Raw genomic sequence first — 24727 nt, forward strand, 5'->3', positions numbered from 1 at the left:
TTGATCTGCCGGAGCTCACCTTAGATCTGAGTTTAAGACATGTACATAGGAGCAGGATTTGTGACATCACAACTAATTTGGGCCAAACATGGTCCAATGTGATACCTACACAAGTGGGACATGGATACTTGAAGCCTCCAGTGCAAACACTGAGAATGGACTTTACAGTGAAGTACGAGGCATCTTGTGTCCAGCAGTTCAACTTTTGAAATGAAATATGTTTGTGTATTCATAGAATCTGGATTTCTCAACGTAAGAGAAAGGGTAGATGTCATTTTATGGATTTTAATTAGGTAAATGAACTCTATCTGGTGGTAAAACCATGTCAGACACAAATCATTATTCAAAGCAGTAATATTTTTATGTATCTTGAAACATTTCTAGTGAGGACCTTTAAAGTGTATCATGACAAAGCAACGCAGTGAAAGCTGGGCCTTTGGGGGGCCCTGGTGGTCTGGGGTCCAGGATAGTTGCCCCCTTGCCCTGTTTGGTAGTCAAGCTTTGCATTTAGCATGTGAGTGAGTGGCATATGTATTTGTATAGTGACATATCACAGCCGTATTATAGTAAAATATACCCCTTTTCCTTTGACATTTGAAGTCCAAACCCTGCAGGGCAATAGGCTACACCGTCCAGCTCTGCGGGCTGCCAGGGTCGTTACATCACTCGGTGAAGACACGCCTTTTTGGGGTGGTGACACAACCGAGGGAAAGTGCTCGGAGGGGGAGGGGTGTCCCGTCGGCAGGCACACAGACAGCAGGCAGCAGCTGCAGCGAGAGGAGCCGCTACCGTTACTCCGCATTAACACATTCACATTACGATTTTTAGCTCGGGACACATAGGACAGCAACACACACACATTTAACAATGGTAGACCGCGAGCAACTGGTGCAGAAAGCCAGGCTGGCCGAGCAGGCAGAGAGGTATGATGATATGGCAGCTGCCATGAAATCGGTAAGTAAAGCTTCCTCTGTAATGACCTTTTTCTCTTTGGGACCAGTTTTATTATCAATAACCTTATCGATATGTGTGTGTGGGTATGTGTGTGTGTGAGAGAGAGCGAGCTATTATAGCATTTGGGGCAGTAATACGCAGACAAGGGACTGAGCCTGTGTGTTAGTCAGAGCACATACAGGCTTTTTGACTTAACCGAATAAGCCACATAAAGTTGGTGTATGAAACTTATGATTAAAGACCACATTCATGAGAAATGCATAATTGTGAACGTGATAAAAAACTGTTATAATACGATTTGGGCAACATCATTTTGAACAGGACTGCAAGGCCTGTAAAGCCTAGGTTCACATTTCATTCGTTTCCATACATGTCAGATGTGTGTCGGTTAATAGTTTTGATAGTCTGAGATTGGACTGTGAATCTCTAATTTGCGGTGAATCAGCCGGTGGTGTTCGGGTGTGCTGCGGCGGGTTTGGCTGTCTGAAATGCGGACTGTTTGATCTTGGGGCGGTGCCTTTCGCCTGGCTCCTTTCTGAACTGCCAGGCAGTGAGAGGAACCGGGCAAATAAAGCACACAAACAGCCCCCCTGACAGCGACAAGACTTGGTTTAATTATGTGTCTGCATCGTAATGAAAGAGTGTTAAAAATGTTCACGTCGAAAGATGCGCATACTGAGCAGCAGAGGACGAGATAGGTGGTACCATGATGATGAGAGGGGACATCGTAGGCTGCGCTGATGGTCGTGTTCCGGTTTGCATGATGCTGAGCACGAAATAATGAGGCATCGATTGAGTGTGAAATAACCAGTTTTCTTTAGCTTGATGAGGAGGAACAACCAGGTAGTGTCCTCGCGTTTGGCGCATTGGGGAAGCAGCAATGTTGGCTGAAGGTTGATCGCAATCGATTTGCGCAGAAGCAGCGCACAACATACGAAGCGTTCACCTTTCAGACGTGGGTGTTGGTGGACGGACAGCTTTCCAGAAAGCTCCGTAGATGTCATATTGCAGCAAATGGTGGGGTTTTTTTTTTTACCCCCTTACAAACTGTAGCATGGCGGACTGCTGTGTTAATCGATGCTGTGTAGCAACCGCATCCCTGCGTCCTGGTTCCCACACAGAGGCGTGCCGCAGCATCTGCCAAGATGCAGCACAGGCCCACCCGTAGTGCACCATTTCACTAGTGCTGCTTTTCACCACAGCTTCACAAAAGGTGCATCTCACAATATCACAACTATCAGGACAACAAAATTATAGAGGAAAGGGCAGTTTGTCAGGAGAGGTGAAGGAATGTGGAGCTGTGAGGAGGCCCACTCTGCTTTATTCAAGAGAATGGCTACAATGTCCATGCAGGGGTTCATACTGTGTACGTGGTTACTCATAGTGACTCCTAGTGATGCTATAGAAGCCTTTACTATCTATTTTACTTTTATAATCAGATACTAGTAGTTTTGGTGCCATATTTCTATAATATTCCTCTAAAAATGAGCATAGAATTGGGCCAGATTTTGTCTAAGGGTGACATCTGTTTGCTTTTGTTAACAAGGCCAGTCTTCAGCACGTGAGCAGGGCAGCAGTCGTGTCTAATGGTGGTGAAAGCAGGATTAGTGGAAGCTACTTTTTCCGCACTCCAAAAGTCAACAAGTAAGGTGTCGGCGTGTTTAAAGGCCACTCACTGTAGTGATAATGCCACAAGGGGCCCCGGCTCCACCCCTTCCCATTTATGCCGAGTCAGAGAGAGCTGCCCCTCACCCAGCCAGTCTCTCTGCAGCACTGGGCAGCGGGGTGTGTCTGCTGCCTCGCCCATCATCTGAGGGGAATCCCTTGCCACTGCAGACATGGTAACCGCCCGGTGGCAACCGAACCAAATCGTTCGGATCACAGACAAAGATTCAGGAACTAGGTCCAACCAGAATGAGCGATAATGTCGACGGGCTGCTGTTAGTGCTGTATTTTCACACAGTGCCTTTATAAGATTACAGTCGATACCAGAACAGCATGTCTCACCATCAGCTATGTTTTTTACAGCATCAATAATGTTCCTCATTTCTTAAAGAATACATCAGGGACAAAGTGAAATCATCAAGTTATCTTTTTTTATCTGGGACAGCCTTGTCTTTTATTTGTGAGCTAGAAATAAAAAAGCAAGGTTTTATATTCAGTAACAGTAATCTAGTCCTATTTTATTTGTCTGCATTTTTTTAAAAATTAAAAACACTGTACTCTTCTCAACAATAAATGTCCCTGCATAGAGTCATTATCAGCTCTCCCGTGTTTCTCCCAATTCATCTTCAGGAGCTATGTGTGACATCACAGATTTGAGAGCAGCCTTATATTCTGCTTGTCCTCTTTCTGTCTGTCGGGGACAGCTGCGAGTGATGCAAGACCCAGTTGCAAAATATTTTCTGGTTTTTTTAGCCTTGAACTAAGAGTCAGAAAAAAAATGAAATTTAAACCCTGGACTTCTAGATGAAAAAAAAAAACCATGTGAACCGAAAGTGAGTTTTTAAGTTGTTCAGTAAATGCTCCTGATTATATTTTATTCAAAAGAGACGTTAAAGGCCAAAGACATTGACAAAAAAATACAATTTGTGCTCAGAACCTTCCACAATAGCTTTCACAATACAAGAAATTATTATTAATAAATCTCCTAGCAACTCAAACGTCAGACTCCCAAATACTGTCTAACACGATGATGCCCTCACAAAACTGATTTGCACCATTGTCTATTTGACACACGCCCCATTAACTCTCAAAGCTAACGCCTGCACATGTTATCAGAATCACGCATCTTAAAATACGGTCCATTGCTTGGGATCTAATATTTCCTGACTCATCGGTTTCCTCATCCTCTCGTTGTTAGTGTTTGCAGTCATTTGTTGCAAAGACCTGTACTGCACAGTGTACAGCAGTACTCTGAACTGAGCTACTGTATTTTAAACCAGTATATATAACAAAAGCCGTTCTGTTAGAGTGCACTGCTGATGAGGAATTTGCATGTTTGCTTTGTAAGGTTGTGCAGTTATATGTTATTTCTAAATATTCATGTAGGAAGATCTCGGTGTTATACTGTAGCATGTATATCTAATTAACTATTACATCATAGTATCTGCATGGGCACGCTGCCTCAACCTTTTCATAAAGTAAAAGGTTCATTGTCTAAAGCTGATTGTGTTTTTCTGCCTTGTAGGGCAGCCATTGTTTTCCTTTCATTCACCATGAAAATCAACTTGTAGAGACAAAGCGGAGGCATACACAGTATACCAATGCTTGCAGAGAATATGTTAAAAGGATACTTTGACATTTTGAATTTTAGCTTTCTAATTTTTTCCCCTTGTCAGTGTAGCCTGCGACTCGCAGCTTCTTGGTTTGCGGAATAGAAAAAGCATAACCTGCCATTTTTGGGAAAACCTTGAACTATTTATTATTCCCACAAGGAGAGAAGTGTTCAGTGAAGAGGAAAAAAACCAAACTAAATGTCAGGTTATTCCTTAAAGCTTTAGAGGCAGCTAAATCAAATGTTTGACTCCTCCCGAGCCACACAAAGCTCATACCCCTCTCATACACTCCCAGGTATGTTGCACTGTATTGAACCAGTGTTCAACCTGTGTTTGACCTGATTCATATGGGATTGCTTTCACAGGTTAATCCCTGAGCGTCACTGCTCACAGAGACTTCAGTCTGCAACTGAACTCTGTACAAATGTCTGCTAAACCACAGAATTACAGAAAGTAAGCACACAATGATGGTGTAGTTTCACTTTCAGTCTTCCTCTCCCCGTGTCTTTTTTTAAACTATCCGAATCATGTACAAATGTTCAGAATAATATTAGCTGACATACTCTGCCTGTTCATCAAAAGTGGGCAGTGTCCAGCTCATGTTCTGCTCAGGTTGGGAGGAGGATCAAGAAACCATTTTGGATGATGCAGGATGCCCATTCAGCCAACCACAGATGTGGGTTTAATCCATTTCATGGTGCTGGTCTGAAAGAGGTATTACATCTTAAGTCCCAGCAAAAGCAGCCAAGACACAGTTTTTGTCCTGCTCTGTATTTCATACAGTGCTGTCCCATCATAGAACCAAACCAAATAACTCACCAAAGAATTCATCTAAAATTATAATTCAGCTGTTTCACTACTATTGCCTAATTTTCCTCTAATAACATTCCCTAATTTGGCCTCGGGGTTACTGTGATTACCAGTTTCTGACTTGTTAATATCATTCACACAAACAACCAAGTTGTAATAACAACTGAGAATCGCAGATTTTTCTGAAAGCCTTAAAGTCATACAAATATACTGTAGACACTATGTGATCAAACCCAAAGTTAGAGGATACAGTGCCACATGGTCATCGCACAGTATTTTTAACCCTCACGCAACCATCACACTGCAGTCATACAACTCGTATTAAATTATCAGATGACGTGAACGCTTGAATGTCATAAACATGGGAATCTTTACTATCTCTACTGTTCATTTCCACATCAGTGTAGCATTAGCCAGTATGATTTGCAGATTTGACTCCAGCATTTTGAATTAGTTAAACACGCGCACACACACACACACACACACACACACACACACACACCCTGTCGGAGAGCTTACTCCTTTGTCTTAGGAAGTGCATGGCACAGACAGCCAAGGCTGCGATCACACTTAATGGACTGAATGCATTATTCTCTCATGGAAGTCCATTCAATGCATTAACAGATGCATTGTACTGCACTGCTCCATACATTGTATCTACTTTTCATATGTATTGACTATACAAGTGTTGGATAAAAGAAACGGTGCTTTAAAATCATCTACATGTCTGTAAATCCCAGCTAATTATCCAACTGCCTTCATTTCAATCATTTTAAGATACCTAACAGATAAACAACATACAAGCCTGATGAGCTGTAAAAACAGATATTTATTTGTTGAAACACTGGGTTTGAAACATAAAAGCAATATGCTCAGGTCCTGCAGGACATGACACAAATGTTACGGGTGTGGCTGTTGTCATTGGACGTCTCAGTAACATTTCAGTTTCTCGTGTAGATGGTTACATAGATTTCACTGAAAGGTCAATAACGTTTATTAAAATCGCCACCCACATCTGATCTGTAAACAAAAGCGCTGTCACTGCATGGTGAAACATGGACTTGATCCATAGTGTGTTTTATCCACACTCAGTTCTCACCGCTTCATCTACGGGTGAGGCGGTAATGGTTTGAAATCTTGTGGGAGAAGGTGGGTGTGGGATAGAAAAACAGTAAAAAAGAATTAAATGTGTAATCCATCATGTATGAATGTAATTTGGACTGCAAGGGACATGAGATGCCACTGTAACTTTTTGGATATTACGCCACATTCTCATTTTTTTAATAAAGTACGCAGGAATAAATGAGATTTTATAGACTCAAAATATGGCATGATGTGAATTTGACACCTATGATGAGCTTCGTTTTAGATAATAAGTGCTACAATCAGTGTGCTAAACTAGGAAATGGGGTTATAGCCCCAGAAAATGTCTGTCTTCTCTCAGTCCCCATTACCAGTTTTCTAGTTCATCATCATCCTCATCATCTTGGAGTTTTTAGCACAGGAAGCATCAAACTTCTGTATTTCTGAGGTGTGAACATACTGCTAAACCTGAATCCAATGACGAATGTGACCAGTCATCCCAGGACATTTCAGGATGGCCCCTAATGAGTTTTGACTCAGTGGTGAGTCACACACGTTAGCCACCTACACACACTTATCAGGTTCATATCACAACATCTACTGTAGGAGCCATTCTTACATCTACAGCAGTATGTGCAGAGTTACAATGAGTGACGTTACTCTGAGTTACAGTAACGGTACTTTATTATCTTGAAGCATAATTCATTTGCTGATGTGATGCTGACTCACCGTCAAGGACTACCTGCACTGTAATGCATTATATTAAACTGCATTATAAAGTATCACATAGACACATCTACTCTAAGCTGCACTTGTGGTACAGTTTAAAAAAGGAAGCTAAAAAATGTATAGAGAGCATCCATATACAGTAACTCCTTTTTCCTTCCTTTTTCTTGGGTACTGCAGACGTCCTCTTAGAGCAGAGTGGACAACATGTACAGACTGATGTCTGCTTTTAGGATAGTAGTCTTACAAACACATTACTCAACAAATACCACCCACAGTTAAAATGTAATTCTGGAGAATTTCACTAAATTTGGCACAAGTAGGGATGTCCTTATTAAGATAGGGCACACCCAAGCTACAAGCAGGAAATGAGATAAGATAGAACTTAGGATCCTGAAAGACATTTTTGTGATTGTATAGAATACAAAGTAAAAATCATTCTATACATACTTAGCAGCAGAATACATGCAGTGATGATTAAATATGTATCTGCCTCCCTAAATTTGGCACACCTTATTTTTCACAGCTTCTTTATCCAAATACTGGAGGGTCCTGGTTCAAAACGTATCACATTAGTAAGCTTCAATTATTGATATGGTATGATTGAAAGCTTAAGTGGGAGAATGCGACTCCTGAAATAGATGTGACGCGATCAGCTCGATCATTTAAATTTTATGCCTCGGTTGGACAGCGACAGTTTAGAGATGACAGGAAACAAGGGGAGAGAGAGAGAGAGAGAGAGAGGCAGGGAATGACATGCAACAAAGATCCGCCGCTGGAAATGAACCACGGACATTGCGGGTATGTGGCGTACCAGTAGTCTACCAGGACGCGCCAAGCTCCATCGTTTCGCTTGAGATGACTTGTCACTCTGTGGGTTTGTTGGAACTACAAAAACACTCGGTTTTACTCGCTATTGTACAGAGCGCAGTGTCTTCCCTCGCAAGCGTTCTTGCAGCTTGCAGAAAGCACTCAACAGACATATTTAATTTTGGCCTGTTGTCGAGTTACTCATAGAATTAGTTAGTAGCGGCCTATATGACATGCAGCTGGAAATGTTTGTCATTTTAACCCGCGAAAGCAACGGTCAGTGCCGTCTAATAAGTAGAAGGTGCTACTTGAATGTTTTATATACTGCTTTATGCTAATAGGAAAGAGAGAGGAGAGATAAGAGTTGATTACAGATTTGAATGTAGGAGCTTAGTGAATCCATGTATTATGTCAATCCGGGTGTTAGAGCTCGCACGTCACTCGCACCGTTACTTTTGCAAAGTGTTAAAGCCCAGCTCGTCAGCCAGTTGTTATTAAGTGTCAAATAATAATTGACATGATTGCTCCTCAGTGTTCGATTCCTTGAGTAAGACAGTGAACGAGTATGTCGAAGTGACAGTTAACATGGCTTGGTAGCATCCTTTCCAGGTTGTAATTTCAAAAAAAAAATTCTTGCACACTATAAAATCTTAGTGACAGGTGCGTGGGATCAAAAACTCTTGATTCAAAAAGAAAACCCTAAGAACTAACATGACGTTTTGGTCCTCAGACCTTCATTAGGCGAAATTCATACAGACAAGCAGCATGAAGTGAGTTCAACTGATGGGAAGAGGGAGGGTGAGGGGGTTCTTTGGTTTTTCTTTTCAATACTTTCCACGTAAAACCAAGATGGTCAGCGAGGATTTTGACAATGGGGCAAATGAGGACACCGTACTACCATCCTTACAATGAGTTTCAAGAATTTCAGGCTTTACTGACGACTACATCTGCAGACCTTTCTAGCTGGCAAATAAGATTTTTTTTTAGTGTCTTTCCTATTTTAATCATGGTTATGTTCTTGTGTTTACTGTGTTTCTTCCTCTTACTTCATAGAGTGAAATATCACTTGAGGCTACATTTCATGTTTATAAAAGAACAGTTGAAGTTGTTGCTTTATTGCTTCAGCATCATGATGAGGGTTATTTGTCTGGGATATCATGTCCCTGAATGAGTTTGCAGGGTTATTACAGACCTGCAAAGTATGAAAAGAGTGATTTGGGCACCTTGAAGATGCACCAACCGTAAAACTATAAGAGTGAAATGTCAGCCTGTGTCCCTCAGACAGGCTTATAAAAGTATTAGTAGTGCAATTACCCAATACTCTCAGTACTCGGATTGTTAGTAATACTACAAGTCAGAGTCCTGCATGGGTCCAATTGTGCAAACCCGCACCCGCAAAGCTCCATACCAGATCCGACCCTTTACCCGCAATTATCTCTAAATCAAATCCAGACCCACCCCAACCCATTAATATAAGTCCTGTGGTCCAAGTCGAACCCGTAAGGAAACACATAGGCACTCATTTTGTGCTTCACTTTAATTTGTGCAATTTGTCAACAGCCTTAGGCTAAACAGATATCTGATCACATTGTTTAAATTAGTATATACAAAAAAAAATACAAATTTTACAGCCAACTGGGTTATGGCCTCTTTGACCTCCCGTTGGAGTGGTTTGAGAGTTGCGTTCTTGGAAAAGTATTTGTGAATCGACGCAGCACCCGTGTTCCTGTACATTCATTTTTACCCATATAAATATTATTTTTTACCCATCATGTACCGTATACTATAAGCAGGTCTCTGCCACAAGTCAATCCTGCTGCTGACTATGATTTGGAAATGAAGAATTATAAGAAAACCCAAAGTTGTCATGTGGTCCTAGTCGTCTAAAGCGACTTAGTAATGTTATTATATCCAGTCAGATCTGTCATTTTTCTGTGCTGTCATAACTATCATAACTCACCTCTGACCTCTGAGGCAGAAAACACATCTGACGTTGCTGTAACTAAACAGGAAAAGATTTGGGCTTGTACACCCATTTTATTGTTTTAAAGTCATTACTCACAGTAATATTTGGTACACGTGCCAACATGTAGCAGGGATTAGCTTCTACTTTTACTTTTGGTCACATTGTATTGTTTCCTTTCTTCGCAGAGAGCTCTCTTTATACCAGCCCAGTAGCTTAATTTGGTCTACAAATCTTTGTCACTCCTTTTGAGTGATAAACCCCTTTATGTGTTTTATTTTTGGATACGCACATCACCTATAATCCAAGAAAAACTACAGTCATATGTGGCAACAAAGACCTACTTGAAGCTCCCTCTCCAACACCATTACTAAGACACACACACACACACACACACACACACACACACACACACACACACACACACACACACACACACACACAGCCTCACTTGCATCCCCCTTTTCTTTGCACGGTGCTCTTTGTGGCTAAACCAGCTAGCCCTATTCACACCGCCAGTGACGTCAGGTAGTCCACAGCGCCTTTGTGCTCTGCTGCCTGAAAGAGGGTCGGCACGGGGGTTGTCACATCAGATTAGGAGTGAGGGAGTGGGGAGCGGGGAGTGAGAGCAAATGAGCAAAGGAAAAGACAGAAGGAAAGCGTGGAGCAGGGAGAAAAATGGGGAGCTGTGGGACCGTGGCAAGCTTTCATTATGTGAGTTGTATTCCAGTAAATGGAAATGTAAGGCGGCGGACATTCAGTTCTAACGCAGCCTCTACTTAGGCCCAACATATCCTCTCACTCTCCCCTCTTACTGTGTCTCTCCTGTGGATATTAATGGCCATGCGGAGAGCTGTCAAAGAGGAAGTTATTGATTGTCCTTCCTGGCCTTTGTTTGTATTAACACTCAGTTGTTTGGAAGTTTGACTGCCTTGTGTAAGGATGAGTCACGAGAGAGCAGGCGCGATTGATGAGCTTTATGGGTAGACAGAGCCCTATTGTCATCCCTGCACCGCAGCTTCCGACAGGGCTTTCTGCTCACCCTGCAGCCTTCTGAAACAAAGGCAGCCATGTTTTTACAGACGGGTTGTTTAGGCCTTGTTTTTCTGACCTCTCTGTTGCTCCAGTGCTGACCCATTCTACTGGTTGCATTTGCTATAGGTCAGATCCTCGTTCACGCTAATTGCAATTTAATGGGCTGAGGCGTAGAGCAGTATAGAGCTGAGGCCGGCGCTATGCTTCAGGAATGTCTAATGGTGTGTGCACGGTGACTTTTTTCTTTGCTTGTAAGTGGGCTCATTACATAACGGATGTCATTTTATTGTTTGCCTTTCTACATACTCTTCCAGCACAGAGGTTATTTTATTTATGAGGGTTGTAAAATTTACAATGTCTTGTGTAGAGCCACTCCTTAGTGAACAATCAGAAAAGTCTACAGGCATGCTTGTGGCCCTCTGGAGGCTGCACTGTCCATTACAATGCAAAATAAGGAACGAGAAGCATTCTGATGGTTTAGCTGATAGAGCCTCACTCATAAGGTAGGAAAAAATAACCAAATTCAAGGATGCTTCCTCTCAGGAGCGTTAAAGTAGATTTTATTGCAGTCTGGCCATTAGTTACCTTTTAGGCCAAGTTGGACCAATCATTTGGTCTTCGGGTGATGCCTGAGGAAAGTGGTCATTTATGCCTGGTACTGTGGGGCATTGATGGTTCTTAGTACGTTTCATGGTAATCTGCCTTTTAGATTTGGATTCCTCTGAACTGGGTTGCACCAGCTGTTTGTAATTCCATCACTAAGTTTAATTAGCCACAAGATAAAATAAACTTACAGGTAAACCTTAACAAGTATTTGCATACCTGGAGAAATACATGTTTCAGAATTAGTAGTATTCATGTAGTTTACAATGAGAGGGAAATATCTGCTTATGCTGAGCTAATTGTCGCTATTTGGTAATTTAGTGTTATTTGCATACAGTTTTGTAATTTGAGCTTTAGTGTGTTTTTTTTCTGTGAAATATAAAGTGTCAGGACAGATATGTCGACCATATTAATACCTCTTTTATGCTTCAATCTAAACAGGTCAGATTTAGCATGCTAATGTTAATCCTCTGGGCAGCATGAATATACTCAATAAATTTCATGGCAATAAGACTGTTAGATTTTAATATTTTCTATATACAAGTGAAAATATTTGACTGATGATAGAGTTACCAAATGATTACCAAAAATATTGGAATCATCTAAGGCCCTGTGACATCTGTTTTCATTTTTTCCAGATTCTGTTTTATTTTTGAAGAAGTGAAAAAGATATAAGCCCTATGGTCTGAAATGTGACTGTTCGCACCGTGTGCCATAACAAATAACGATCAAAAATTAAAGTTAAAGTTTTTGGATGATTTAGCCTCATCACCCTGAGTGTGTGTGTTTGTGTGTTGTAGCGGGTTTGACACTTTTAAATGAAGAGGAGTGCCAGTCAGAGATGACAAATAATAACTATAGAATAGAAAATAGCTCTGTCAAACCATTCAAAACAATAAAGCAAATAGCAAGTAGCCATGAAATATACGTCACCAAAAACCAGCAGTGCAAATGGACCAAGACTCAATTCAGTTTTGAATAGATGTATTAAATCAAGCAAGCAAAGCAACGTTTGTGTGTGTGTGAGTGTGTGACTCATCCCACAGTCAATACACAGTCAAGAGTTCAATCCACACGGTAAAGACTCTATTTTGTTTTCCCCACAACCCCAAATCACTTCAGTTCAATCCAGTTTCACAAACGTAAAAGAAAGACAACTCAAAGTCCGCTCCGGGTTTTACTGCAGATCCCTGCCCTCAGACATCAGAGGACAGAAGCTGCAGCATGAGCTGCAGCAGCTGCCGTAAATGATACCAAAACGCATTAGAGACTCTCAACATAGTTTTTTTTTCTGTTCATTCGGCTTAGGCATTATGAAAAAATGCTCAGGTGCTGCAGGGAAAACCTTGATTTTTATAAATTGCAGACACATTTTGGCAAATTCCACATTTTACAGTTGATTCCATTTTTATTATCAAATCGTGGAAATCATAGGGCCCTAGAATCATCCTTTGGGTAACATGAATGTCTGCACTAAATTGTATTGTACAGTATTTGACTGTAGCACTCAAAATATGGATGGACAGACAGACCAACCATCCTCAGGCCCTACATGCCACTAGAAATGTGATTTCAGTGAAGAGGTTGCTTGTGGTTCTTGCATGTTTCATGTGCAGGCTGTTTGCCTTTGAATCATTTGTGTCCTGTACCAAGCCATAAAAATGACATCGCTCAGGCCGACTCCCAGTGTGGCTGAAAGGTGTGAGATATGAAATGGCTATCCCCACCCACAGTGCTGCAGCGCTCTCCATACCATCAGCCATGTCAGCATCCTTGCCATTAGCAGCTTGTGGCCAGTGTCTCCAGCAGAGAGAGTATGGCTCTCACAAACAAAGCAGATTTTGCAGTCGCCATGGTAACAGGAGATTGCATCATCAGATTGCTCTTTGCCCTCCACTCCCTCCCTTTTACAGTTGAAGTAATCTTATTGAAGAAGGATGGTCAGGTCTGTTGAATAGAACTGTTGCTTTCTTACTAAGAGCAAAGAATCACAGTGAAAGGTGGGTGGAGGTGTATGGAAGGACTTATGAGGAGTTTATCAGATGAACACATGATTAGTCATAGGTTTGCATCAGTAGAGTCTGTAGTAACAACCGGGAAAGTGGATTAGCAGCTCCTCTGTGCTTCTGCAGGCAGGCTAAAGCAGAGTGACACAGCTGCTAGCTCATGCTGACTGCGGTACACCTCAAAGGTCACAGGTTTAAGCTTTCCTTTGTCAGCGTCCTTGAGCAAGACACTGATGCTAAGCTAATGTGTCGAGGATTCTGGAAGCACTCTACCAATTGAATGATGGGAAATAGAGTCAGGGCTGGTCATGTCTTTGAAATGTCTCTATTAGATTCATTAAATGTGATCCATTAGAATACTTCAAAACTGTGGCAACAGAGGGCAGCCCCACATTGGTGGTTGGGGGAAGACAAATAAGATAATACACCCAAATAGCAAAACATGTTCAGCTGCAATGAAGCAAACAACAGACATTCATGGTCCCCAGAGGATGGATCCTAATGACTTTGGCGATCCGCTGGCTTTACCTCCAGCACCCCCATGAGGTTGACTTTAACTATTGAATGACGTTCATGGTCTCTGCAGGATTAATTGTAACTTTAGTGATCCCTTGAACTTAAATCTTACACCATCAACAGGTCAACATTTGTTAATTTGTCTGATACTTAATGACTATGTTTTGGGCTAATGTTAACAGTTAGCTAAAGCACTGCTGTGCCTAAATACAGCCTCAAAGAGGATGAATGAATATGGACTAAAATGGAAGCAATTCTAATGTTCTTGTCAATGGAAAGTGCTTAAATTCATTGTGGGTACTGGATTAATGTCAGGTCAAGCCAAATGTTGCTGAATTTATAAATGACGAATGAATGTAATACCAGTAATACCAACACTAAGTAAGGAGCAGGCGTCTATAACATAGATTAACATTTACATGACATAGTTTACAAAGTGTGTCTTGTGAACAAATGCTTAAATCCAACTAACAGATGTTTTTTCAGCAGTCACTTTATCATTTTTGTTGTTTCTACGGCATTACAGTAAAAAGCAAAGCAGCTTAATCTTAATCAAGTAAGCTTGTTTTTCTTAATTTAATTAAAGTAATACCAGCACAATCCCATCAGTTTTAAAGCCAGAATGTAGTTTTATGTTGACCGATATTGCCTTCAGTAAAGGCATTGTGAAGAGCTGTTCCACGTGATCGGCCGGGGCCCCCTGCTTTGATATGCTCATGGAACAGAATTCAGTGCTGAAAAAGAAAGTAACAACAGGCTTTATACTGAGAAAAGGTCTGTAAAGATGCCTCTGCTGCACAGTCCCAGTGGGGTATAAAGGATTAAATCCTTCAGCCAGACACAGGCCTGTCAAAACACAACAAAACAAGCTTTCAGAGCTGAGGACAGCCAATCAGCAGTCAGCTCAGAGGGTGATGTCAGGGTGCTGGAGGAGTGGCTCACCCTGCTGGATGCAGTGGCCTATGCCTCGGGTGTAGTCGAGTTTGTCCGGAGCCATCTGTGACCATTTGCAGATCTGAACCTTTTGTCCTTCTTTCCCCGATGTTGTTTATATTCTTGTGATTGCTGTAGTTTGACTGTTAAAATGTTAACATATTGTCAGTTGTTGACTTTGAATGTAAATCAGTAAATTAAAGGGAAAATCCACCTTTTTTGTTGTTGTTTGTTTGTGGAGAACTACTGCATATGTGAAAAAAGATGTATAAAGCCTTTTGTGGCTCCAGAGGGAGCTGTGTGAAATCTGATGACTCGCCTCAAGTGATGTCACTCGAGTCAGTGTCAGTTGGAGCTGAAGTGAACTTTGATGGGATGGGTTAGAAAGAAGTGAGGTTACCAGACCTCTGTAGCCAGCTCTTCATCTCTACTTGAAGCTAGCAACACAAGGCTATATTAGCCATTACTAGTATAAAAAAACAGAATCTCCAACCCCAACTGTTGGTGGTCGAGTTGCATTGTGGGTAATGTAGGTGCCAGGTTTTGACAAGGAAGAAAAATGTGTGAAAAAAAGACGATATCTCTGGTTCTACTACTATTGCTTCTACTTTTTAAATAAACAGATGCTAATACATGTATATTTTTCTTTTTCTCTCCTCCTCAGGTCACAGAGCTGAATGAAGCACTATCCAATGAGGAGAGGAACCTGCTCTCTGTAGCCTATAAGAATGTGGTTGGGGCAAGGCGTTCATCCTGGCGCGTCATCTCCAGCATTGAGCAGAAGACGTCGGCCGACGGTAATGAGAAGAAGATCGAGATGGTGCGGGCCTACCGGGAAAAGATCGAGAAGGAGCTGGAGGCTGTCTGCCAGGACGTGCTCAACCTCCTCGACAACTTCCTGATCAAGAACTGCAACGAGACGCAGCACGAGAGCAAAGTGTTCTACCTGAAGATGAAGGGCGACTACTACCGTTACCTGGCCGAGGTGGCCACGGGGGAGAAGCGAGCCTCAGTGGTGGAGTCCTCCGAGAAGTCCTACAGCGAGGCCCATGAGATCAGCAAGGAGCACATGCAGCCCACCCACCCCATCCGCCTGGGCCTGGCTCTCAACTACTCCGTCTTCTACTATGAGATCCAGAACGCCCCGGAGCAGGCATGCCACCTGGCCAAGACCGCCTTCGACGACGCCATCGCCGAGCTGGACACCCTCAACGAGGACTCCTACAAAGACTCCACTCTCATCATGCAGCTGCTACGAGACAACTTGACGCTGTGGACGAGCGACCAGCAGGACGACGAGGGAGGAGAGGGCAACAACTAAAGAGTCCAAAACCTCATTCTGCCAAAACAACACAACACGCGCGCTCACAAATGATGACAAAATAATAATAATAGTAAAAAAGTTCTTAGAAATTTAAAAAAAGGGGAAGGGGGAGGGGGCAGTGGAACATCGGCGGCCAATTTAGCCGATGGTACTAACGTGGCTGCTGTTCTTTATTTTTCCACAAATTAAAAGTGAAAAAAGTAGGAGGAGGGAAGACGATTTTAGTTTGAGAAATAACATACAATTAAAAAAAAAAAAAAAAGAATGAAAACCCCCTCCTTGATAGCCTCTGCAGCATTTGCCAAAATACCACTTAGAAGCAAGAGGTATGTCATTCATAACAGTGTGACCATTGGGTAAAGATGCCTTCACACTGGCAGAGACTGGTCTCATCGCGCAAATGAAGCTGAGGTGTCTTATTGTATTCATTGAGGGGCGGAGCATTCAGAAATTGAGTTCAATGCTTGAGCAACACGAAAATTAGAGTAACCTTGAATGTCACGGCCTTGCTTAGCAAGAGAGAGAAAGACAGAGAGAGAGAAAGAGAGAGTGAGTGAGAGAGCAGACGGGTTACAGAGATGAAGACGGGGCTTTTAGGGGTGTCCAACTTCATTGCGTAACTTCAAACGTACCAACGTGGCATCTTTAGTTGCACCACACTACGATCGTCGAGTGAAAAGCAGGTTGTCTCTGTTATCGAAGATAACATTTAAGAAAAATATGTTTTTGTTTTGCTTTGTGTCAGGTGTGTGTCCAGCTCAGTCACACAGTCATACTGTAACTAAAAATACAAATTCATAAAGTAAACTTAGTGCAGCTTGTCCCTCTCATGTGCTGATGTGCTTTATTAAATAAATTAACTGTTTTTGGACACCTAATTCTTATTGTCAGTATTGTCGTTACTATAACAACTTCTATTGGCGCCTTATGTTTGGAGGAAACGATTTGATTTGAAGAAATTCAGATAGAAAGATAAAAATGGAAATTGAACCTCTTAAAAAAAAATGTAGTGATGGGAAATTATCATGAGTCCACCCTTATTCTCCAATTATGCTATCTTCATAACAATCAGTAGGATCTCTGAAATGGCACCTGGAACCACAGAGTCGATTAGTGAACTACATAATTTTTGGGCAGAGCACATGCAATGTTAAGTGGAAGCTCTAAAAGCAGATTTGAGAATTGTGGATTTACTTTGTCTTCAGTTTCTTATTGGTCAAGAAATGCACTTGCCTATTATACTGTTTCTTCAGTGTAAGATGATAACTGCTCCAATATTCTCCATAATACAATATTGTGCATGCTGGTGATGTATTTATACAGTAGCTTCAATTTATTAACTTATACTGTAGATGTTATGTATTCATATGAACATGGAATTACTAGACCTTAATCAGATTATTTTCTATTTATTTCTTTTTATTGCGATTGTTAGCTAGACCTTATTTTAATCTGTGTTTTCTTTACTCCATTTGCTGAAGTACGCTATACCAAAACAGTGATTGTTAACAATAAATTGATCTGTTAAGGACATCAGTATGGTGACATGCAATTCTTGGTAAGGGTGACCAAAAAAAGAAAACATATTGGCTTGTGATATATGACAGTGTTAGCGAGTGTGTTAAAAGTTTTAGGTGGTCTCGGATTTATAATTACATTGGCAGTCACACAAGTAAATAATGATAACTGAAATACACTAGGTATTAAATAATAAAACATTGCAAAATTTTCCTGACTACATTTGGTTTACTAAACAACTAAATTCTGTTAAATAAAGTCCCGCAGGACCATGAGGGGAATGTTTTGTAGTGCAGTAAAGGACTTCTGTAGCTGACTTAATTCAACTGCGTGAAAAACACACTACCACTATTCAGTCAGTACGCCAGAGGTGAAGCATTTCATGTTTCAGTGAGGACACTTGGTTGTCAACTCGGTTCTAAAATAATGCACCATTTAGATATTTATACATGCATTTAGAACTATCCTTACAAAATTGTGTTACTGCAGTGCACCATGGGGTCTAACATATTTCAACTGAGTGCGAGAGATGGCTCAAGGACATTAAGTACAAAAAGTTTTTCATTAAAAAAATCAGAATTCAAAGCATGCTCTACTAGACAGTAGATAAGACCATTAAGTGGTTAACTATCTATCTTCTACAAAGACAAGCAAAAGAGGAAAATACATAGGTACAGATCATAGACTATAAAAAAAATAATGGACGTAGCCACCATGACGTCACTCATTGATTTGTGGACTCCATGAATGTATTATAAGAGCTGGATACGGGACTGAAAATGGTGTCTATTCAGTCCAATAAAAATTGCTCAACTGGCGCATGCGCCAAAAGAGTTTCTAGCTTCCGGGTTTGCTTCCAGAGGTATGCGGCCCACTGAATTTGCGCAGTATTGTTTTTCCCGCTAGCCCCGCCCGCAAGTTCACACTCAGCCCATAGACTTTACATTGTGGTCACAGATTTTTAAATCGCCTGTCTCAGCTCAAGGAAAGTTTTACAAATATAAAACATCCATGGATCAAAAGTTCGTAATTTTTCACTTTTACATTTTTCTCTTTTACAAAGGTGGTCTATGGGGATTTTCTTTTGGCCGCAGGGGTAATTTTTCGCTGTGATACCACGCAAGGCTGAGCAGTGGCGCCATGGATCTATAAAGAGAACTGGATACAGGAACAGCGCCCGGCTTTGAAGCAAATTTGACATAGCGGCGAAACCGTGTAGTTACAACGTCACGTGACGCACACTGGCCCAGAAAAAGACTTTCCCATGACTCGTTTTACTATCAGAGTTGGATCCATTCGGCCCAATCACATTAATAAAATTTAATAAAATGATTAAATCGTTTTATCCCCATTCAAGTTAGCCAGAGAGCTAAACCGGAAGTTAACCGGAAGCTCAATGAGCGCATGCAGCCCATAGAGCAGGCGCAGTATGTTTTCATCTGAGTAATTTCTTTACAGCGGGAAGTGTCTTTTTGAGAGGGTGGCGCTGACCCTAACCTAACGCTAGCTGTTAGCATGGTTAGCACAGTGCATTTACAGTCTATGGTTAACTCTGATAATGCTAATGCTAATTTTTGCTAGCAAAAAACATGCTTAAAACCATTCAAACAAAACATACTTACCAAAAAAACTGAACATCTGACTCCTTAGAGGGTCTTTTAGTACAACCAACCGCTGAACAAGACTTCTTTTAGGTGACCAAAATGTTACAATTAACTTTCATGAACTGAAACACAGAGTTAAGTAGCAGCAGCTGCGCTTATACACTTACTTGTTGCCGTGATAGCAACTTGTCAATCACAACGTAGCCACGCCCTGAAGCATACCCTGCTTTATCATCTATTTTACTCTAAATGGGACCATAATTTTAAAAATGATCATCATGATACATTGAAGAAGACTTGATACTAATGATTGAAACCATAAACTCATTGGGAAAGTGCTTACTGAGGTAATAAATCAAGTGAGAAGTAGAGTCATTTTCTCATAGACTTCCATACAATCTGACTTCTTTTTGGAGCCAGTGGAGTCACCCCCTGCTGGCCATTAGAGAGAATGAAGGTTTAAATCACCTCTGCATTGGCTTCACTTTTCAAACCTGGAGCTACCTGCTTGGTATAGATCCCAAAATAGATCTTACATCCTGAAAAGTATTCTATTTTAAGCCTCTTTATTAAATTTTTGTCCATGAAGACACTATAATTCATTTTAAAAATATTTCTATTTCCTCTTGATGTGTCTAAGACTCATGAGGGTCTCTCTTCAAAAGCTTATTAAATACTTACCTCATCCAGTTATCAGATTTTGTTCTTTGACAGGAACATGAACTGTGACCTGTTCAGATGGAGGAGGCTGCTGCACTAACCTGATAATACAGAAATCAGTGTGTTTGTGATAAACCTCAATTGACTTCTGTTTTCCTCCATTTTGCATTTTTGCTTACAGATGTTTTAGAAATTCAGTAACTCCTGTCCTGATATCTCTTATGTTGGTCAGTGCGTGACTGGATTCAAGACAGACAATGAAAATGGAATAAAATCCCTCACAAAGTATGTATCATTATTAATTTACTTAAATTCCTAATTCATTGCAAGAAGTGAAGAATGCAAAGAATACAGGGTAATCCACAGATGATGCTCACCGTATTCTCCTGAGTGCAAAATAGCATTGATTCATCAATATCCCACAAATTATTTGATGTCTTTCACTCCCACTCCAAATCATGATTTATTCTACACAGAGAAAAGAGACCTTGTTTTTTTTTTTTTGTTTTTTTTTTAAATCTTATGCAACTGTTCATCCGTGGAGAACATGATTGAAGTAATGTTCAGTTTGTGTCTCTAATAAAACAGTAAAAGATTTTACAGCCATGTTAGCAGCTCTGCGAGGCTGTACTTAGGCACAGCTAACCTCAGCTAACATGTTTAGCAGGTATAATGTTTACCATGTTCAACATCTTAGTTAAATGGGTTAGCATGCTAACATTTGCTAATTAACACTAAACACAAAGTACAGCTGGAGCTGATGGGATGTCATTAGTTATTGGACAAGTTGAAATTTTGACCTGATGATGGCGCTAAATGAAAAGTCAGTATCACCAAAGTTATTACAATCCTGATGAAGACATGAATGCACACCCAATGTCATGACAATTCATGCAATAGTTGTCAAGATATTTCACTCAAAACCACAAATGTCAACCTCATAGAAGAGGAAGAGGAAAAGTCAGGGGATCCCCAAAATCATTATGGTACATGAATGGAATCCATGAATATCTATATAAAATTGTTTGCCAAGTAGATGTTGAAATATTTTCACTGGATAAGTGAGTAAATAAGTTTGAATGTGTATGTCTGTACAAAATTTCACAGCACTCCATCCAATAATTGTTGAGATATTTCAGTCTGGGCCAGTGTGGTGGACAAATCGACTGACCATCCCTGATAAAGATGAGACTCGGCTACGTCTAGACGGCAGAAATGTGGCACCATTAAAGAACTTGCTACATATTGCAGATGATCTCTGAGAATTAATGAGACAGATTCCTCATATATTCAAGGCCTTGATTACTATGCTATTGGTAATGAGTTGAAATAAATAGCTGTCATCTGAGGAATGTATTAAAGTCTCGAGTGAATCCATCCATCTTTTGCATGGTTCATAAAACAATGACATGTTGAGAGCCAAACTGGGCCAAGAACAGGTGTCAACAATTATACTGATCTTACATGTAAGAATTTCTCATCAAATATATACATTTCCATGCAGGTAAGTCAAATGAAATAACCAAGCAAACTTATCTTTGAGCACAATGAATCAGTCTAATCAAGCAAGAATGACTGAAACACTGGAAACTGATGTCAATCAAGAGCAACAATTTATCTAATTAACACCATTAATCAGAGATGGAGAACTAATTATTGAAAACAGCTGGTGAGTGCAAATTGGTTGAAAGGCAATCAACGCTCTGGCCCTGTGATTGGATGAGCCCTGGTCTAAGGTGTTGTCAACAGCCAATCCTGATCTGTTGCTAAGCGGAAAAAAGCCCACCACCTGCTCTCATCAGTGTGCTACACAGAGGTCTCCAGCCTGCACCCTCACTGAAGATGCAAGACCTTCTGTACATCTACAGTTCATCTTTTGTGATTAAGAAACATATTTCAACATTGCTTGAGTGTGCATTGGCCCAATTAGAGTTAGCTTTAGAGATGGTTACCAGGTTTGGAACAATTGGCAAAGTAAGATTAAGAGTAAGATTTATTGCAGGTTTGTTTGCATATGTAAATAAATGCTTTTGTAGGGGGTAAAATTTTGACTTCAACCTGGCGTGCAGTCTATCTATCAGATAGTATATGGTGGAGGGATGACTCTGGTTAGTGCCCATTAAGTTTGTTGTAGTGGCCTGAATTCAAGCAGTGTGTAATTAAACTCCACAACAGTAGTTGGAGCCTTCCTGTCCCTCACACTCACCATGTGACCAAGTTTAACTCATTGATTTGCTGAGAAATTCTGAATGAAGGATGTACAAGTTTGGTGTACATGCATTTTTAATTCTGTATTCTGTAACGAAGTGCATGAAGCTGAGATAAAATGACCACTAATCAGCTCTGTTTAAAATGATCATCTGATATTTGGTGAAAAGCTTGTCAATAATTGGTTTGTGTTGTGTTTGTGCCATAGTGAATCTACTAATCTTGTTTATTATTATTTAGGTTTATTGTCATGAATCCCACCCAGCTGTTATTGTTGTTTTACTTTATCAGTATTGGACTTTGATCTATACATGTACAGTATTTCTACTGTAGTAACATTGTTTCAGCAGATCTTATCAATAAACACGGTGTTTTGTGCCAAAGTAGGTTTGTCTTGGTGCAAGTTACCATCACCACCGATTGTCACCATCACTGTCAAACCCTTTGAGCAGTGACAACAATGTTTCACAGTGAGGGTTTGTGTATGTAACACAAACACAAGGCAGGCTTTATCTTTATTTTAATTCACAGATGGTGGAATATGATTTCAGTCTAATAAATCACAATGGAAACAGAGCAGTTGGAGTCTTGGTGCAATCCCAGAAGATAAAAAATGCAAATAACATAAATTGTGAAAATCTTGAATATGTCACTGTCAACCATGACCATTTGATGTTACTATATATCAACAGTAAAGTTTTGTCCTAAAATGAGGATTAACTGCAGGCTGTTTTCACAGCTACATTCTGACATGTCATAGTAGGAAAAGCACAAAATAAAATGAATGATGGCCATGTACTGTAGCTGCTTCAGTTTCAGGGTCCTGATATTGTGCATGCTGACTCACTGTCACACTGTCATGGCTTACTGGGACACTTAAATAGAACAGAGCCATCATTATGTCATTAGTAACACTTGTGCTTTTCCTGCTATGACAAGTCAAAACGTCTGTTGTCAACAAGGCCTGTTAAAAAAAATGTTTAATTTGTTTGATTTCTTTCCATTTCCCCCATGAGATTCACATTAGTTACATTTCCTCTTAAAAAAAAAATCTGTGCCAGCTACACCTCAAGATCACCTGACAAGGTCTTTGGAAAAGCCAGACCTCTTCAGTCTGATGGCCTGAGTGCAGAGAGGATGAAGAGATCTGAGAGGAGTCCTATCTGCAGGCTTGTAGCTAACAGGGCTTCACACGAGGCACTTCCTTGGTTTAAGGACTGGATAGCTCCTGGATTGATGGGGATTGGCATGAATAATTTAGATCTGCATTAAACTGGAAGGAAATGGTGACTCGTGGAAGAGGAAAAGTGGAAATGCTAAGTGGTTTAGAGACTGATTCTTTGGCATAAGTCAGTGTCTGCTGGGCCTCCATGAAAGGCTTTTCTAACAGAGCCTCTGCTAATCTCACGGTGTAGCAGAGTACATATGACACTGCATACATACAGTATAAATGCATGTGCTGTTCAGCAGATAAGATATCTGTTTTGGCAGATGTTTAGAACTATCTCACGCACACTATGTATTTTATTGTGCATATTAAACCGTCAAATGATGTAGAAATGGCTGACATCAGGCTAATGATAGCAGATTAGCAGCCTATTAGTCATTACAGGTCTAGAATCGTAGGAGAAAAAAAAAACACAAGTTCATGTCCGCTATCTACCCTGTGAAACTATACAACATGCTGGAGGCTCAGTGCATAGCAGAGTGCTCTATAAATAGATTTCCCCTGCAGCTTCGGAGTCAGGAGTAGAGTTAGTATGTGCATTAGTGGGCAGGCACGCAACATGAATGACTAGAAGTTGACGGAGAGGAAGAAAAAGAAGTGATGAAAACAACCAGCCACTGAGTACGTCACCAGTTGTGCTGCTACATCTTTCATTTCATCCTGCAGTAACTGATGATTAACCGGAGAACATTAACAAAATTTCATGTGGTATTAGCTTCAAACATGCAGCTGTACAGCATATTGATTGCAGCAGTGCCCTCAGCTCACATGGGTTGTTAATGTAAAGCTGTGATGTCATTTTCAATTGCTGCCCCTAGCCTAGTTCCCTCACTTATATCCCGAGCATGTGTGTTTCTCTACTTGAATGTGTCATAATACACATTCTAACCTTCAGAAAATGTGCAGGATGTTATGAAAATCTCTCAATCTATGTGTTTGGTGTTGAAAAGACACAATTCTTACTGGTCTTGATGAAAGTGTCTCTCCTTTGATAACATAATTACCTTTAAACCAGGGACATTGCTTTAGAATTTCAACTTCTCAGATTGGCACATAAATATCTAATGAAAGGAGATTTAAGAACTGAATCATTGCTTAAGGCATTTTGAATTATGTAACTCTTAATGCATCATGAAAGTGATAAAAACCAAAGTTCGTGAAGAGGGGTAGCCATACCTCAGTGTGAAACTATGAAAAAAAAACAACAAAAAAAACACCAGCACCATTTTCCTAAAAGCTCTGGGTTTGGGTAGTTTGTGATACACATTATTTTAGAAATTTTATGATTTATGAACAAGACTAGGAGTCTACATCTATGCTAGAAGCTATGTGAGACTCAGTCTCAGCAAGTGTTTGTGTTCAGTTGTTAATTAGCACTAAACACAAAGTACAACTGAGGCTGATAAATGTCATTGGGTATGCAGGTATTACAATTTTGTACCAAATTTCATGGCTATCCAGACAATGG

General features: G+C 40.6%; 1 protein-coding gene and 1 long non-coding RNA gene across 2 annotated transcripts; one reads left to right on the forward strand and one right to left on the reverse strand.

Moving 5' to 3' along the window:
* Positions 1–695: 695 nt before the first annotated feature.
* ywhag1 (3-monooxygenase/tryptophan 5-monooxygenase activation protein, gamma polypeptide 1) lies at positions 696–18537 on the forward strand. The gene is made up of 2 exons (XM_042430422.1): positions 696–954; positions 15382–18537. The coding sequence occupies exons 1-2, from the start codon at positions 868–870 to the stop codon at positions 16036–16038; spliced, it is 744 nt and encodes a 247-aa protein (XP_042286356.1). The 5' UTR covers positions 696–867; the 3' UTR covers positions 16039–18537.
* LOC121909758 lies at positions 13209–19221 on the reverse strand. Its single transcript, XR_006099510.1, has 3 exons — positions 19182–19221; positions 14727–14860; positions 13209–14630 (listed from the first exon to the last, which is right to left on the reverse strand). It is a non-coding gene; the product is annotated as an uncharacterized LOC121909758 (long non-coding RNA).
* Positions 19222–24727: the final 5506 nt, after the last annotated feature.

This window comes from Thunnus maccoyii, chromosome 13 (genome assembly GCF_910596095.1).
Source record: "Thunnus maccoyii chromosome 13, fThuMac1.1, whole genome shotgun sequence".
Taxonomy (NCBI): domain Eukaryota; kingdom Metazoa; phylum Chordata; class Actinopteri; order Scombriformes; family Scombridae; genus Thunnus; species Thunnus maccoyii.

What these genes read in the sequence shown, in the direction of transcription:
- ywhag1 (XM_042430422.1), top strand. Translation starts at nt 868, where the DNA reads ATGGTAGACCGCGAGCAACTGGTGCAGAAAGCCAGGCTGGCCGAGCAG. An exon ending in TGGCAGCTGCCATGAAATCG is followed by an intron (nt 955 to 15,381) that starts GTAAGTAAAGCT and finishes TCTCCTCCTCAG; the next exon opens with GTCACAGAGCTGAATGAAGC.